At 39.5% G+C, this 15,337-nt stretch overlaps 1 protein-coding gene across 1 annotated transcript; it reads left to right on the plus strand.

Annotated features, from left to right (window-relative positions):
• The first annotated feature begins 13,688 nt into the window (after nucleotides 1-13,688).
• LOC129408644 (enolase) lies at nucleotides 13,689-15,296 on the plus strand. The gene has a single exon (XM_055152745.1). It carries the CDS (start codon nucleotides 13,735-13,737, stop codon nucleotides 15,031-15,033), a length of 1,299 nt encoding a protein of 432 aa, XP_055008720.1. The 5' UTR covers nucleotides 13,689-13,734; the 3' UTR covers nucleotides 15,034-15,296.
• Nucleotides 15,297-15,337: the final 41 nt, after the last annotated feature.

Here is a 15,337-nt window from a genome sequence, read left to right on the forward strand (position 1 = left end):
TAACATTTTTGACCACTTTCAATGTTCATCTCCATGTAGCTGTTATTGATTTGCTTGGAAGGTTTCACAGTATGGCATTAAACAGTTTTATTGCTACAAAAACTCCTTGAAAAACACCCATTCTTACTGTGAGCAGAGCCACCTATCCACAGATCTGATATATACCTTGAACTATATGCATCGCCTACCTGTTTCCATAGAGATAAGCAAGTTTAACGGGACACTGAGGAACATTCAAGGCAAACCAACAGCATCTTCATGGACTATGCACCAGAAAAGTTACACAGTTCACCTTTAAATTTGACAAACTAATAGAAAATGTCAAATATTACGACAACCCTGGTCATTTTTTTCTCTTATAATCAAAAAAATAGCGTCTCCATGGAAATTTAGGTGTTGATTATGCACCAGAAAAGTTACACAGTTCACCTTTAAATATGACAAATCAATAGAAAGTTGCGATATAATCTAAAGTCAAGCAATTGTATCCCCACAAACATGCCATCTGATATTGTTTTTGTGAGTCTTTTTGAGTTAGGCTATCACAAAATGTCAAATATTACTACACCCCAGGTCATTAATTTGTCCTATAATCAAAACGATAGCATCTCCATGGAAAAAGTTACACAGTTCACCTTTAAATATGACAAAACAATAAAAAGTTGCTATATAATCTAAACCCAAGCAATTATATTCCTACAAATATGCCATCTAATATTCTTTTTGTGATACTTTTTGAGTAGGGCTGTCACACAATGTCAAATATTACGACACCCCTGGTCATTTTTTTCTCCTATAATCAAAAAAATAGCGTCTCCATGGAATCCAGGTCTTGATTATGCACCAGAAAAGTTACACAGTTCACCTTTAAATATGACAAATCAATAGAAAGTTGTGATATAATCTAAAGTCAAGCAATTGTATTCCCACCTGATATTGTTTTTTGTTTTGTTTTTTGAGTTAGGCTATCACAAAATGTCAAATATTACTACACCCCAGGTCATTAGTTTGTCCTATAATCAAAACAATAGCATCTCCATGGAAAACGTTACACAGTTCACCTTTAAATATGACAAAACAATAAAAAGTTGCGATATAATCTAAACCCAAGCAACTGTATTCCCACAAATATGCCATCTGATATTGAGACTTTTTGAGTTAGGCTATCACAAAATGTCAAATGTTATTACACCCCTAGTCATTAGTTTCTCCAGTAGTCAAAACAAGCTCGGTTCGTGTCACGGTGTTTGATTTTCTCTGTGCTGTGTGAAGTCTGCTCAGGTCTCACCCTGGTTTCACACGCTGCTGTCAAAGGAAGGGTTCTCGCCGCTGGAGGATCTGTTTGCGGGAGACAGTTGGGGCTCAGGTTGTTGTTCTCTGTTCTGTTTTGGCCTGGAGTTCAGTCAACACAGTAAAAATGGTGATACTCATAAACTTGTATACAATTTAACATATTTGGTTACTCATCATTACACCCTCAAGAGTAAAAAGTACCACGAAAAGGCCAGTAGGAGGTAGATTACGTCCAATAAGGTTGAATATTTGTTGAAAAAAAATGCAGTCCAGGTATGTTTTTCAGAAGGTAACAACATTATAACATGACTTAAAGCTCACAAGAGTCAATTTTGCGTAATATAAAACTTTTAAGAGTATAGCACTGACTACTCTACAGGTACAGCTTTGAATGCGTTTCAGATAAATAGCTTTACCCGATAAGATTAGGTGATAAATCCTCCTTAGACATATTATTTGTACAGCTTCTTTTTTTTTTAAGCAAGTTGAGCATTACCTCAGTGAACCCAACCCAGTGGACTTGCTTTCACTTACCAGTCTATAGCTCCCCCATGAGGTAAGCCTTGAGTACTACAAAGAGTCAAAGTGTGTGTCAATGAAAGCAAAAACAACAACAAAAAAAAAAAAAAAGCAAAAAAATATATAGACTAGCAAAATTGTGTGAAGAATTTTTAATAGGGATGAAACAATAACTGAAATATCGTGGTTTCGTAACGTCAAAGTTCTCACAATAATGTCGTCGACCATCACAATATATCGAATTACAAGTGTCTTTGCTTAAATTAAGAGTTATGGTGCAGTGATGGTTAAAATAGACAGAGGGAACTACATAGACCATGATCCTTTGCTCCATTTCAGCGCAGACTACAAGAAGAAATAACAGTTCTAAACAATTTAAATCTTTGGATTAAGTCTTGTCAAGGCATTTTAAGAGGAAAAAGAAGCGTATTAACAGTTTTAATTGTTTAGCCTCCACAAAATATCGCAATAAATATCGTACCTTGAGATGTATATCATAAAAGTATCATACAGAGAGATTTGGATATTGTTGCATCCCTATTCGTGAGCCTCCCCACCATATTGTGAGGTTTTTTCACGATATTGCAATAAATATCGCACCATGAGATTCGTAAGACTTATATATCGTTACACCCCTAATTTTTTCTACTGAGGCATTTTACATTTTTGTTATCTCCAAATCCCACATCCATTCCACAAATAAACATTTAGAATTATGATGTTATACTAGTACAATATTCATGTTGCGTTTAAGTACGTGCAGTTTAATTTGGACTTTTCATGTATGAATCACTTCTTGAGTCAGCTCCATTGCCGTGTTTTCTCAACAGGTCAGTGGTCTCTCGTTAGATCCTCCTGTGCGGCCTGGACGTGGCTAAAAATGGACAGAAGAACCATGACTGTGGACCACCAACTGCTGCCCTCTGCACTCACAGCACCGGGGTCCTTGAACACACCACACTGAGGTCCCTGAACTCAGCACACAGATGGCATCAAAGCCGTGAACTCCAACAACCCCGCAGAATCTAAAGACTGGCATATTTTGTTTACAAGGCCACTGGGTATGCTGGTAAAAGAATCAGATATTGTTTGTGGACATTGATAAGAAACAACAGATGGAAAAGCCTTGTGTTTAGTGACCCTTGAGGGGACTGCTCAAAAATAGACTTGTCATAACATTTGCACTCAAGATGGGTATTTTATTATAGCATTTGAATATGAAATGTACTTTGTGATAAATTCAACAAGTTTAAGAATTATTTGGAAGATTTTGGACATCGCCATCATTAAACCAAGAAAATAAAATGTGGTGAAGACTGCAGTGAGCGCTACATTGGAGAAACAAAACAGCCACTTCACAAGAGAATGTACCAACACGGACGGAAAAGCAACACAGGGCCTCAGTCTGCTGTACATCTTCATCTAAATGCCTCGGGCCGCTCCTTTGAGGACAGTGAGGTACAGATCTTCACCAGAGAAAAGAATTGGTTTGAGAGGGGAGTGAAAAAAGCTATTTTTGTTAGGAAAGTAAATCAATTTTTTAACAGAAATGCAGGACTCAGACACCATCTATCTCCTATTTGCAACTCCATCCTTAAAACTAAAAACAAAAAAACTAAGAAAACAATAGAAATAGCCCAGATCAGGTCCAGGGGTGTGAAAGTTCCCTTATGGCCGTGAATGATTCCGCTAATAAGACGCCACATTCAGTGCAGTTCAATAGGCCCAGCTAACTAACAAAAAATGTAAACAAGTAGATGTGTTAGTTTCAGAGTAGTTTCAGTGTAGTTAGCCCCTCCCTTTAGGCAGATATAAGGAAGTGTCCAACAGCATTTTGACCAGAACTGAAGAAGCAGCTTGGAACTTAGAGCTGCAAAAAGCATTCGACCAAATAAACTTTTTTCCAGTTGACAAATTTTATTTCTCCTTTTGCCAAGAAAATATAATAGTAATAATTGACAATACTACAATAAGAAACACATTACTAATTACACAATACTGTATACTGAGTACTCTGAGTGTAAGACGAAGCTGAGACGGTACATGAGACAAAAATGTGAAATGACTGAAATTTCAGTTTTTGCTTTTTAATATGGAAAACCCAAATATTAAAATATTCTATAATTTTTCAGTTTGTTTGGTTTCATCATTACTGACTCAGCACTGTATTGTACACTTGCATTCAACTAAAGGTGCGCTATGTAAATGTTGTGGTTTACGGCCTACCAACTGTCAACTGAGATTCTTTAGCTTTCACTGAAATTCTCCACTACAGAGCATTAAACCTATCTCCCTGGAAATAAGCAGGTGACATCACGTGACTATGCAAAGTTACTCACTAACTTGACGGTCAGTGATTCAATACACACTCTGTATACCAGTAAATATGTCTTTTGTGTCCTTGGGAAAGACACGTGACTCCTGATGTAAACTATTTGGAAGTAAAGATAATCTATATTTTGCAATCCATTAGTTTCAAACCATAAAAGTTCCATCACGATCACCATTTTCCATTATTTACTGTTTACACTGTGGTTTTCAGTTGGACCCATAAACTGTACTGTGACGACCAGTGCGTAAAGAATTTGAGTTTGCTCATATTTCGGGTTTATTTAAACTACTAGACAATGAACAGCACAGGGTTTATGTCTTGAACGCCTCCGAACAATCAGCCCAAAAGACCTCGCAGGTACACAAAAAAAATACACTTCCCATCAAGCCTTGCTGCCAAGTTTTTAGATCGCTACAAGTGGATATAGCGTGTCTGCAAGCTGCTGCCTTCCAAATTCTGATCTTAAAATATTCGTTTTAACCCGGGCTTTATTTCACTGTTTTGTGTGTAAATAAAGATTTTAACAATAATAACAGACCAATCAGGCGCTCGCATTCCCAAGGTCACTCCTATTAACATTAGTAACAGGTTTTTTTTTTTTTTTTTTTTCATTTATGTTTTTATTAGAAAAGGTTTGCATCTTTACAGTCTGAGGTATTACAGAAAGATCAGAGTCCTTTTCGAACTTTTTTTTTACAAAAACGAAAAGTGAATAAAAATAATAATAATTAAAATAATAATAATAATAATAAAAAATTAATAAAAAAGGGAACAAACTAACTAACTAACAACAGTGTGAGGTGGCCTACTTGACAGCATTTACCAAACATTTCAACCCTTCAAAAAACAAATTCGGTGAGCGTGGTGGAGTCAGGGGATCCATACCCCATTACCTGGTACATTTACCAAAAAGTCAATCAAAATCAGCCCGAAAGGGGGATACAAACTGGATTAATTTTTCCCAAATCTTATAAAATTTGTCCCTTTGTACTCTTAGAATGTATGTCAATTTCTCCATTTTGTAAATTTCTAAAACTGTATCAAACCAGTCCTCAAGTGTTGGGGGGGTTGGATTTAGCCATTTCCTAGTTATTGATTTTTTGCTGGCCGCTAGAAGTGCCTGTAGTAGTTTAATATCCCCTCCTCGGTCCAAGACTGTGTTTAGACCCAAATACATAAATGAAAAGTCATCAGGTAACTGAACTGCAAAAATACCATTTAGAGCTTTATATATTCCAGACCAGTAAGGTCGTAGTACCGGGCATTCCCAAAATACATGAAAATGGTTCGCCTCCATAGATCCACATTTCCTCCAACATTCGGCATTTGCATTTTTATATTTACTTTGTTGGGGGGTCTTAAAGAATCTTATGATATTTTTCCAACAATGTTCTCTCCATGTCAATGAACTTGTGGAAGTCCACTGGAAATTACAAATGTTTTCCCAGCTTTCTTTAGATACAATTATTCCTGCTTCGTTTTCCCATTTTTTCTTGATATGTAGAGTGGTATCATTTCTTGCATGAAGGAGAACATTATACAGTTTGGAAATAGCTTTTCTTATAGACGCATCATATGTCGATTTGATGATCTTAAAAACTTCTGTTTCGATTGGAGTCGGATTTCCAATCTTGCAATGCTTGTTGAAATAATCACGCATCTGGAGGAACCTGAAGAAGTCGGCCTGTTCCAAACCATTCTTAACCTGCAGGGATTGAAACTCTGAAGTGTCCCTTTATGTGTAAAGGAAAAAAATGTTGTTAACCCTTTATTAATCCAGGATTTGAATCTTCCGTCATTTTTGTTTGGTTTAAAGTCTGTGTCATAAGCACACCATCTAAAATACATTAGCATATTTTCAATTTTGCATATTTTAACTATTTTCTGCCATATATTTAGGGTGTGGCTTAGCCATGGACCCTTGCATTCCAATTGCTCTGCCAGTTTTTTATCTGCTATTGAGGCTTGTAAACAAAATTTGGAGGAAAAATTTAATTCTATTGTCTTCCAATTGGCTTTTACCTCTGGGTTACACCACTGTAACAAGGGAATGACCTGGGAGGCGTAATAGTAGTATTGTAAACATGGTAGCGTTACTCCCCCCTTTTCCTTACTTAGTTGAAGAACAGAATAACGTATTCTTGGTTTTTTCCCCTGCCAAATAAAGCGGGAAATCCATTTGTCCCACTCCCTGAATTGTGTATCACTTACTTCAACAGGTAAAGTTCTGAATAGGTATAATAATCTTGGTACATTCATTTTCACCGATAAAATCCTTGAATTTAAGTTCAGGAATGGGACAAGGCTCCACCTATGTAGATCTGATTTTATCGCTAAGGATAATGGGCCATAGTTTGCATTTGACAGTTCAGAGATGTCTTTTGTAAGAATAATTCCTAAGTATTTTAATGACTCAGCCCCCCAATTTAGTTTGTATTTTGCTTGCAATGATTCAGATACGGTATAATTCATAGTCATCACCTGCGTTTTAGTTATATTCAATTTATAACCAGACAGCTTCCCAAAGTTGGCCAGAGAAGACATCAACTCCTCAAATGATTCATCAGGCTCCTCCAGATAGACCAAAACGTCGTCAGCAAACATTGCAACTTTTTGTTCCTCCCCACCCACAGTAACCCCTTTAACTTTCTTATTTTGTCTGATAAGAATCGCCAAGGGGCTCGATATAAAGAGCGAATAGAAGAGGTGATAGCGGGCACCCCTGTCTGGTCCCCCTCTCCAAGGGGAAGAAGCCAGAGAGGCCCCCATTGACCTTAACACAAGCCCTTGGCCCGTCATAAAGGGCCTGTATTATTGAGATAAATTTTTTTTGAAAACCAAACGCCTTCAGTACCTTATACAGAAAATGCCACTTGACCGAATCAAAGGCTTTCTCAGCATCCAATCCAACCATTACTGCTGGGGTCTTGTCCTTTGTTATTTGTTCTATAACATGAAGAGAGCGTCTTATATTATCTGCTGTCTGTCTTTGTTGGATAAATCCACATTGGTCTAAATGTATCAAATCAGGTAAAGATTTTCGAGTCTACGGGCCAGAATTGCTGTAAATAATTTATAATCTAAGTTTAGCACACTAATTGGCCGATAACTGCTACAATCCTGTCGGTCTTTCCCTTCCTTTGGAATAAGAGAGATGACAGCATCTTTCCATGATGGGGTATTGTACCATTTCGTATTATCCAATTGAATGTTTTTAACAGTATGGGAGACAATTCTTCTTTCATAATTTTATACCACTCTGGGGTAAAACCATCCGGTCCTGGGGACTTCCCAATTTTTAGTTTAGAGATAGCCTGTTGGAGTTCTTTGGTTGTTATTAATTGTCCTAATTTTTCACTCTGTGTATTCGTTAATATTGGTAGGTTCAAGGTTTGAAGGAAACTATCGATTTGGGTTTCATTAAGAGTTTGCGGTTGAGAGTATAGATTTTTGTAGAATGTCTCGAAACTCTCCTGAATTTTTTCAAATTTACATTCAATGTTCTTGGTTTGAGGATGTTTTATTTTGTGAATTGTGTTTTCCATTCTTTGTTTTCTTAGTTTGTATGCTAATAATTTCGTGGACTTGCTCCCGATTTCATAATATCTCTGCTGTAGAAAGACCAATTTTTTTTTTGTTTCCTGCGTAAAAATATCATCAATTTCGCCTTGTACTTTTTTAATTTCCCTTTTCATTAGCATATTACATTTGTTACTATCCAGAGATTGTAAATGTTTTAATCTTCCTTGAAGAACTCTTAGTTTTTGCTCCTTTGCTTTTTTCAGATGCGAGGTCACTGAAATGATCTTTCCTCTCATTACAGCTTTTAGGGCGTCCCATACCATTATCTGTGTGACCTCTCCCGTGTCGTTTAATTCAAGAAATTCTTTAATGTCTTCTTTTAGCTTTTGTTTTAATTTTGGGTCATTTAGTATGTTTGAGTTAAATTTCCACAATACCTTTCTGACCTTTTTGTCTAAAGAGACTGATAATGAAATGGGACTATGGTCTGAGAGGTCAATAGTCTTAATTCTACACCCCCTTACCCTTGAAACGTCATTACTGAACATGAAAAAATTCTTGAGTAGACACTGTGTGGGCAAGAATAATGAGTATAGTCCCTGCTTTTAGGATGCAGTTCCCTCCAGACATCAGTAATACCCAGTTCCTTCATCAGTGAATTAATTTTTTTGGTTACTGTGTTTTCTCGAATGGATATATGTGACACATCCAGTGTAGGATTCAATCTGATATTAAAATCTCCTCCACAAATTACTACTCCCTGTGAATTTACCATAAGGTCAAAAATGTGTTTATATAGACACCAGTCGCTCCCTGGTGGTATATAGGTATTTATAAACGTTATGTCTTGCCCTTCGATTCTCCCCGTGATTTTGATAAATCGTCCCTCCTCATCTTGTAGTTCTGATATATGCTCGTAGTTAACTGCTTGTGAAATAAGAATAGCAACCCCTCTCCTGTGCCCCGCTTTGCAAGAGGAGGAGAAAACAGACTTGTAGCCCTGCCTTTTTAATTTTATATGTTCAGATTGACTCAAGTGGGTTTCCTGAAGAAAGGCAATCTGTGCCTTCTCGTGTTTTAATTTTGATAAAATCTTACTCCTCTTAATAGGGTTCAGGACACCATTTACATTAAAAGAAACGATTTCAAGTGATTGGACTTGCATATGTAATTATTATTATCCTTTCCCCTTTCCTCACCAAACCACCGTAAACACTTCCCCGAAAACATAAATGAACTACAAATGCCACCAAAAAATGAACACACTGAACATTAACCAGTCCGAACTCTCTCAACTTCCAACCATGTGGTCCTATTACTGACCTGTAGCAGGTTTGAGGGGAAGCCTTCATCCCCTGTGGGGTTGAAGGGCCCTCAGCCATGACGACAACCATATAAGTAGAGTACTCCTCTCTCCTAACCCCTCCTGACCCATATTCTAAATATTCACTTTAAGTCTGGCTCATTATTTCTCTCTCTCTTTTTTTTTTTTTTTTTTAATTGAACCTACCAGGGTTGTTTCGCTAACCATGGTTCAAAATACTTTAATCTGTATTGTCCGCTGGTAGACGTCTGAAAGCACGCAGTTTGTCTTTAAAGCTTGGGATCTTCCCGGCCGCGTTGGTCCTCTTGGTCCGCGCTGGCTGCCACGCTCCTCGCTGGACTCTCTCCCACAGTGTCGCTGGCTGTTCGATCACTTTCACCGGCAGGCCCCGTCTCGCCATGTCCGCTGTCGCCTCTTGAACCGTGTCGTACGTCGTTTGGCCATCCTCGTAGTGGACTCTCAGACGCGCTGGATAAAGTGTCTGAAACCGAATCTTGTTTTCCTTAAGTGCGCGTCTTGCCTCCGCGTACTCTTTTCGCTTTTCCAGAACGGCTGGGGCGTAGTCATGGTTGAGACTTATCTTGTGGCCCCCAGACTGAAGCCTTTTTTCTGCCATGCCAGGCGAATCACCTCTTCTTTCATCCTGTAACTCTGAAACTTAACGAGGATGGATCTTGGTTTGGCATCAGGCGGGGGCTGCTGTCCCACCGCCCTGTGCGCTCTTTCAATCTGCATGTCCGTAGTAGCTGGAATACCGAGGTTTTCTCTGAGAACTTTTTCAATATAAGAGATCATTGCCTTTGGGCTTCCCTCCGCTCCCTCGGGGACGCCGTAAATTCTTACGTTTTCTCTCCTCGATCGGCATTCCTGATCCGTCAAATTCTCCTGGAGTCGCTCCTGCAGTCTTAGCATGCAGGTAAGCACCTCTTCCATGTCTTGTAGCCTTTCCTCGTTACTCACTATCCGCTTCTCCGCTTCACCAAGTCGGGAATTTGTCTTTGCAATTTCAGCCTTAATCTCTTGCCTGTATTCCCGTAATTCGTTGAGTATTGTTCTGTTTGTCACGTCTTCTTCCTCCGCAACGGCGTCTTCCTCTTGAATCGTAGCGTCGGGGCTAGCAATAGCAACCTCGTGCGACAACATATCGACATCTTTCATTATTGCCTGAGCGCTCTTTTTGCCTTTTTGTTTAGAAGCCATGTTTCCCCCGTTCTTGAGACTGTTATATACACTATTTAGTCTTTTACTAGTTGACTTTTCGGGGTAATTTCGTACTTTTGGTCAGGAGACCGCGATCTAAGCTGCCATCCCTTGGTGACCCGGAAGTCCTCCCAGTAACAGGTTTTTAACAGATTTCACGGCTCGTTAATAATGCGGGAAGAGGTGTGTACCTTCAACAGCCTTGCTTCTGATTGGCTCTTTGGTTGCTATTATACACACCATCAGATTTCCAAATATGGATCTAATTATCATCTATATCCGCCTACATCGATTAGCTTCATTTGCCTGGTTGACCTCACTCTCCCTCAGTGCACTTCTTCACACAGTCTAGAACTGGACCTTGCCTTATGTTTGTTGATTTGTTTGTGTTCTAGGGACTCCACAGTACTTGGCTCCAGAGTGGTACCGAGACCGCCGGTACACGTCCGCCTCCGTTACGGCCTGGCAGCTGGGAGTGGTGCTCTTCATGATGCTGTTCAACATGCACCTTAACATCAACGAGGACACCATAGCATCCATGAGAGAAGTTCCATTCCCCAAACCTTTGCCAGAAGGTAAGAACCAGATTGCGAGAATTTTAGCATTATCATTAGGGTTAAGAAAATGGGAACAGAATTTTTATTGTGGTAATGAGTAAATATCAAAGGCTGCAATTATGTTCAGAATATAATATAAGCAAAACAAAGAAATATCCAAAAAAAAAAAAAAAAAACAGTAGCTAATCCTTTGGTTTAGAGCTCTACAAACATGTTCTGGAATTCATGGGATTTTTGTCTGAGTTCAGTAGTTCATATTTAAAATCTCAAATGTTATTGCTATGGGATGTATTTAAATTAGAAAATAATTTAGTTTTTTTGTTTTTTTAAGATTTTTTTTTATTTATTTTAAGAGCACAAATGACAACATCTTCTAACTTTATTTTGTGTGTGCGCAGAATGCCGAGACCTACTGAGAGGCTGCCTGGCGCTGAACCCAAAGAAGCGCCTCTCGCTGCAGGAGATGAGGGACCATCCGTGGTTAAAGCCAAACTGACCCCGACTCCATCTCCTCTTCAAACGTTCACTGCAACCAAAAAAAATAAATTAATTAATTTAAAAAATCTGGATGTGATTTTTGAACCAAGCTGAAGCTGTCCGGGGTAAACAGGTGAGTCAAGTCTTCAGTATCTACATCGTCTTCATTTTTTGGCCCTTTCCCAAAATCTAGCAACGTCTAAGAAGTTCTACTCTTATGGTTCTACATGCTTTCATAGATATTTATAGCTTTATATATTCGCTAGCCTTTCCCCGATTACTATTTTTGGTTTTACACAACTGAAGAAATACTAAAATTTGACGTCAAAATGCTAACTGCTAATTGATCATTTGCGACTCACGTGTATAGAGGTCACGAAAGTTGTTTTTAGGTTTGTATTAGAAGTGTAGAAATGTATTCCCTTACAAATTACAGATTACATACACCAAAATGTAGTTTGCAACGTAATCCATTAAATTGCTTAAAATGAGTAACGTAATCTGAATACTTTGGATTACTTGATTTGCTGTAGAGAAGCAAAGACGAGGAAATCTTCACATCATGTTTTGTTTGCTAAAAGGCAATAAAAAAGACTTTACTTAACCATATTAAAACTATTACTGATAGAAGAAGAGGAGATATGGTCCACACAGCATGGTTTAGTCCTGTTAAATCCTGTTATAGACCTGGTTTAGACCTGGTTTAGTCTTGGTTTAGACCTGGTTTGGACCTGGTTTAGACCTGGTTTTAGTCCTAGTTTAGACCTAGTTTAGACGTGGTGTTGGACCTGGTTTAGACCTGGTTTTTTTAGTCCTGTTTTTAGTCCTGGTTTAGCCCAAAATGTGAAAACAGGAACATACTGCTGTGTAATCCATTTATTTCAACAAAGTAACTGTAATCCAATTACCACTCACTGAAACTCTCTGATTACGTAACTCGTTACGTAATATATATTTGAATATTGAATATTCTATAGAATTTTTGGGTTTACTGTCTGTTTAATTCATAAACAAACAAAGCACAGAATTTGCATATATAATTATTCCATGGTTGCTATGGAAGCTCTATAAAGGACACGACGACTCAGTCTGGTCACTTTTCGTCGGAGGCTCGAAGAAAGTGGCAGCTCGAAGTTTTGCTCCTACAATTTGTGCATTTTTTACAAATTTCTTGACGAGTTCTTCGAGGAATCGAGTTACGGTAAGTTTCTGTGCCATATTTGAAGGAATATTTGTAGTTTCTTTGCTGTTAGCTCCTATCAACTGTTGAAATCTGTATCTGAAAGTTGAAATCTTTCGTGTTTTAACGTGTCCTGCTTTCTTTTACTTGACAGATAATCATCATGACGATCAAAACGCGGCCATCGGGTCCAGCCAAACGCAGAAAGATTCGAGGTAAGACAAATTTGTGGTTTTGTTGTGTTCAAAAGTCCGACTACATCGTGACAGCTAGTTCAGTGTTTGCAAGTCGCTCAGTTTTCAGCTTGACTTCCTTGCCAAAGTTTAGTTTTATTACTTTACAATCATGAAAATATGAGTGTTTTACAAGAAAACTACAGTTAATTCATAGTAGTTTGTAAAATTCAACATAAACAGAGCAAAGAGTGTATCTGAACTTGGGTGTGTGACTTTGACACACGAAAAGGACAAGTACTTGTAGTTATTTTTACGAGTCAAAACTCATCCTGTTTTAGTCCTGGTTTAGACCGATTTTAGTCCTGTTTTAGTCCTGTTTTAATCTTGTTTTAGTCCTGTTTTAGTACCGTTTTAGTCCCGTTTTAGACCTGGTTTAAGTTCTGGTTTAGATCTGGTTTAGACCGGTTTAGACCGATTTTGTCCTGGCTTTAGTCCTGGTTTAGTCCTGGTTTAAGTTTAGATCTTGTTTAGACCGGTTTAGTCCTAACATAATTCTGGTTTAGAGGATTACTTCTGGTTTTGAACTATTTTTTTCACGGGGGGAATGGGAGAAATCTTTTNTTTGCACAAGAAGTGGTTTAACAAAGATTTTCCATGATTGGCCCTCGCCACTAACAAAGTTAGGGGCGAGGGGTATTGTTTTTCGTCGGTTTCTTACGTTTGTTTGTTTATTATTATTGGCCCTCGCCGCGCCGGGGCGAGGGCCAATAATAATAAACTGTGCAGGACTTTAAATCGGTCTAACTATATTGAAAATAGTTGGCTGTTTTGGCTACTTGCCGAAGAAGTAATCCACATTTTTAAGAGTTTTTGTAATTAGGGACTCAACTTTCAATCTCCAAAACATTTAGGAAGGAATCAGATTTTAACCATTTTAATTTCCAGGTGCATTTTAGGTAACAGTGATATCCAAGAAGGTTTATGTAATCTGTTTTAAGTTCAAATATTTTCATCTTAACATTTTTTAAACTTTACAGGATTTTAAAGGGTCTAACTATATTGAAAATAGTTGTCTCGGCCTTCTCTGCCTGCCCGCTCGGAAGAGAGAGACAGCACCGTCCTTGCACACAGTTAGGCCCGAAAGATCCAGAAACATGTCTATTCTGAAGGTTCACGCTCGTGAGATTTTCGACTCCCGTGGCAACCCCACTGTGGAGGTTGATCTCTATACCAAGAAAGGTGTTTTCAGGGCTGCAGTGCCTAGTGGTGCTTCCACCGGCATCTATGAGGCCTTGGAGCTGCGTGACAATGACAAAACACGCTACATGGGCAAAGGTGTCTCTAAAGCTGTTGAGCATATCAATAAAACTATTGCACCTGCACTGGTTAACAAGAATGTGAGTGTTCTGGAGCAGGAGAAGATTGACCAGCTGATGTTGGACATGGATGGAACAGAAAACAAATCCAAGTTTGGTGCTAATGCCATCCTGGGAGTGTCCCTGGCTGTGTGCAAGGCTGGTGCAGCAGAGAAGGGCGTGCCTCTGTACCGCCACATCGCTGACCTGGCCGGTAACCCTGAAGTCATCCTCCCAGTCCCTGCTTTCAATGTCATCAACGGAGGTTCTCATGCAGGCAACAAGCTGGCTATGCAGGAGTTCATGATCCTGCCTGTGGGAGCCAGCTGCTTCAAAGAGGCCATGCGCATTGGTGCTGAAGTCTACCACAACCTCAAGAATGTCATCAAGGAGAAATATGGAAAGGATGCCACCAATGTCGGAGATGAGGGTGGCTTTGCTCCAAATATTCTGGAGAACAAAGAAGCCTTAGAGCTGCTGAAGAATGCCATAGCCAAGGCTGGCTACACTGAAAAGATTGTGATTGGCATGGATGTGGCTGCCTCTGAGTTTTACAAAGGTGGAAAGTATGACCTGGACTTCAAGTCACCGGACGACCCTAGCCGCTACATCAGCCCTGACCAACTGGCGGACCTGTACAAGAGCTTTGTCAAAGATTATCCAGTGGTATCCATTGAGGATCCATTTGACCAGGATGACTGGGAGGCATGGAGCAAATTCACCGCCACAACCAGTATTCAGGTTGTGGGCGACGACCTGACTGTTACCAACCCCAAGCGTATTGCTAAGGCTGTGGCCGATAAGGCCTGCAACTGCCTGCTGCTCAAAGTGAACCAGATCGGCTCTGTCACAGAGTCTCTGCAGGCCTGCAAGATGGCTCAGAGCAATGGCTGGGGTGTGATGGTCAGCCACCGCTCTGGAGAGACAGAGGACACTTTTATTGCTGATCTGGTTGTTGGTCTCTGCACCGGACAGATCAAGACAGGAGCACCTTGCCGATCTGAACGTTTGGCCAAGTACAATCAGCTGCTTAGGATTGAAGAGGAACTTGGAGACAAGGCCCGTTTTGCTGGCCAGAACTTCAGGCACCCCATCTGAGCTGACAGTCTTCCTGACTGGGCCCCAGTGTGTTCATTGCTCATAAATAATCCCCACACATATACGCCACACTAGGTTGCCTGCCCCGTACAGGGAGAAGAAAGTGAAAAGAACACCACTTAAATCTAAGGTCCAAGTCTGTGGTCTGTGGCGTATATAAGCAACAGATGTCTTAGTACACCACAGCTCGGCTCATCCCAAACTCTGCTTAAGCGCCTGAGTAGTTATGTTCCTATGTTTGTGTCTGTATAACTGTGTGAGAGATTTTTGTTGAGCTTTTCGTGAGTTGTAGTGAATACTGCCT

The sequence above is a fragment of the Boleophthalmus pectinirostris genome, unplaced genomic scaffold (assembly GCF_026225935.1).
Source record: "Boleophthalmus pectinirostris isolate CB_2022bp ecotype Guang Dong unplaced genomic scaffold, ASM2622593v1 HiC_scaffold_1, whole genome shotgun sequence".
NCBI classification, from domain to species: Eukaryota; Metazoa; Chordata; class Actinopteri; order Gobiiformes; family Gobiidae; genus Boleophthalmus; species Boleophthalmus pectinirostris.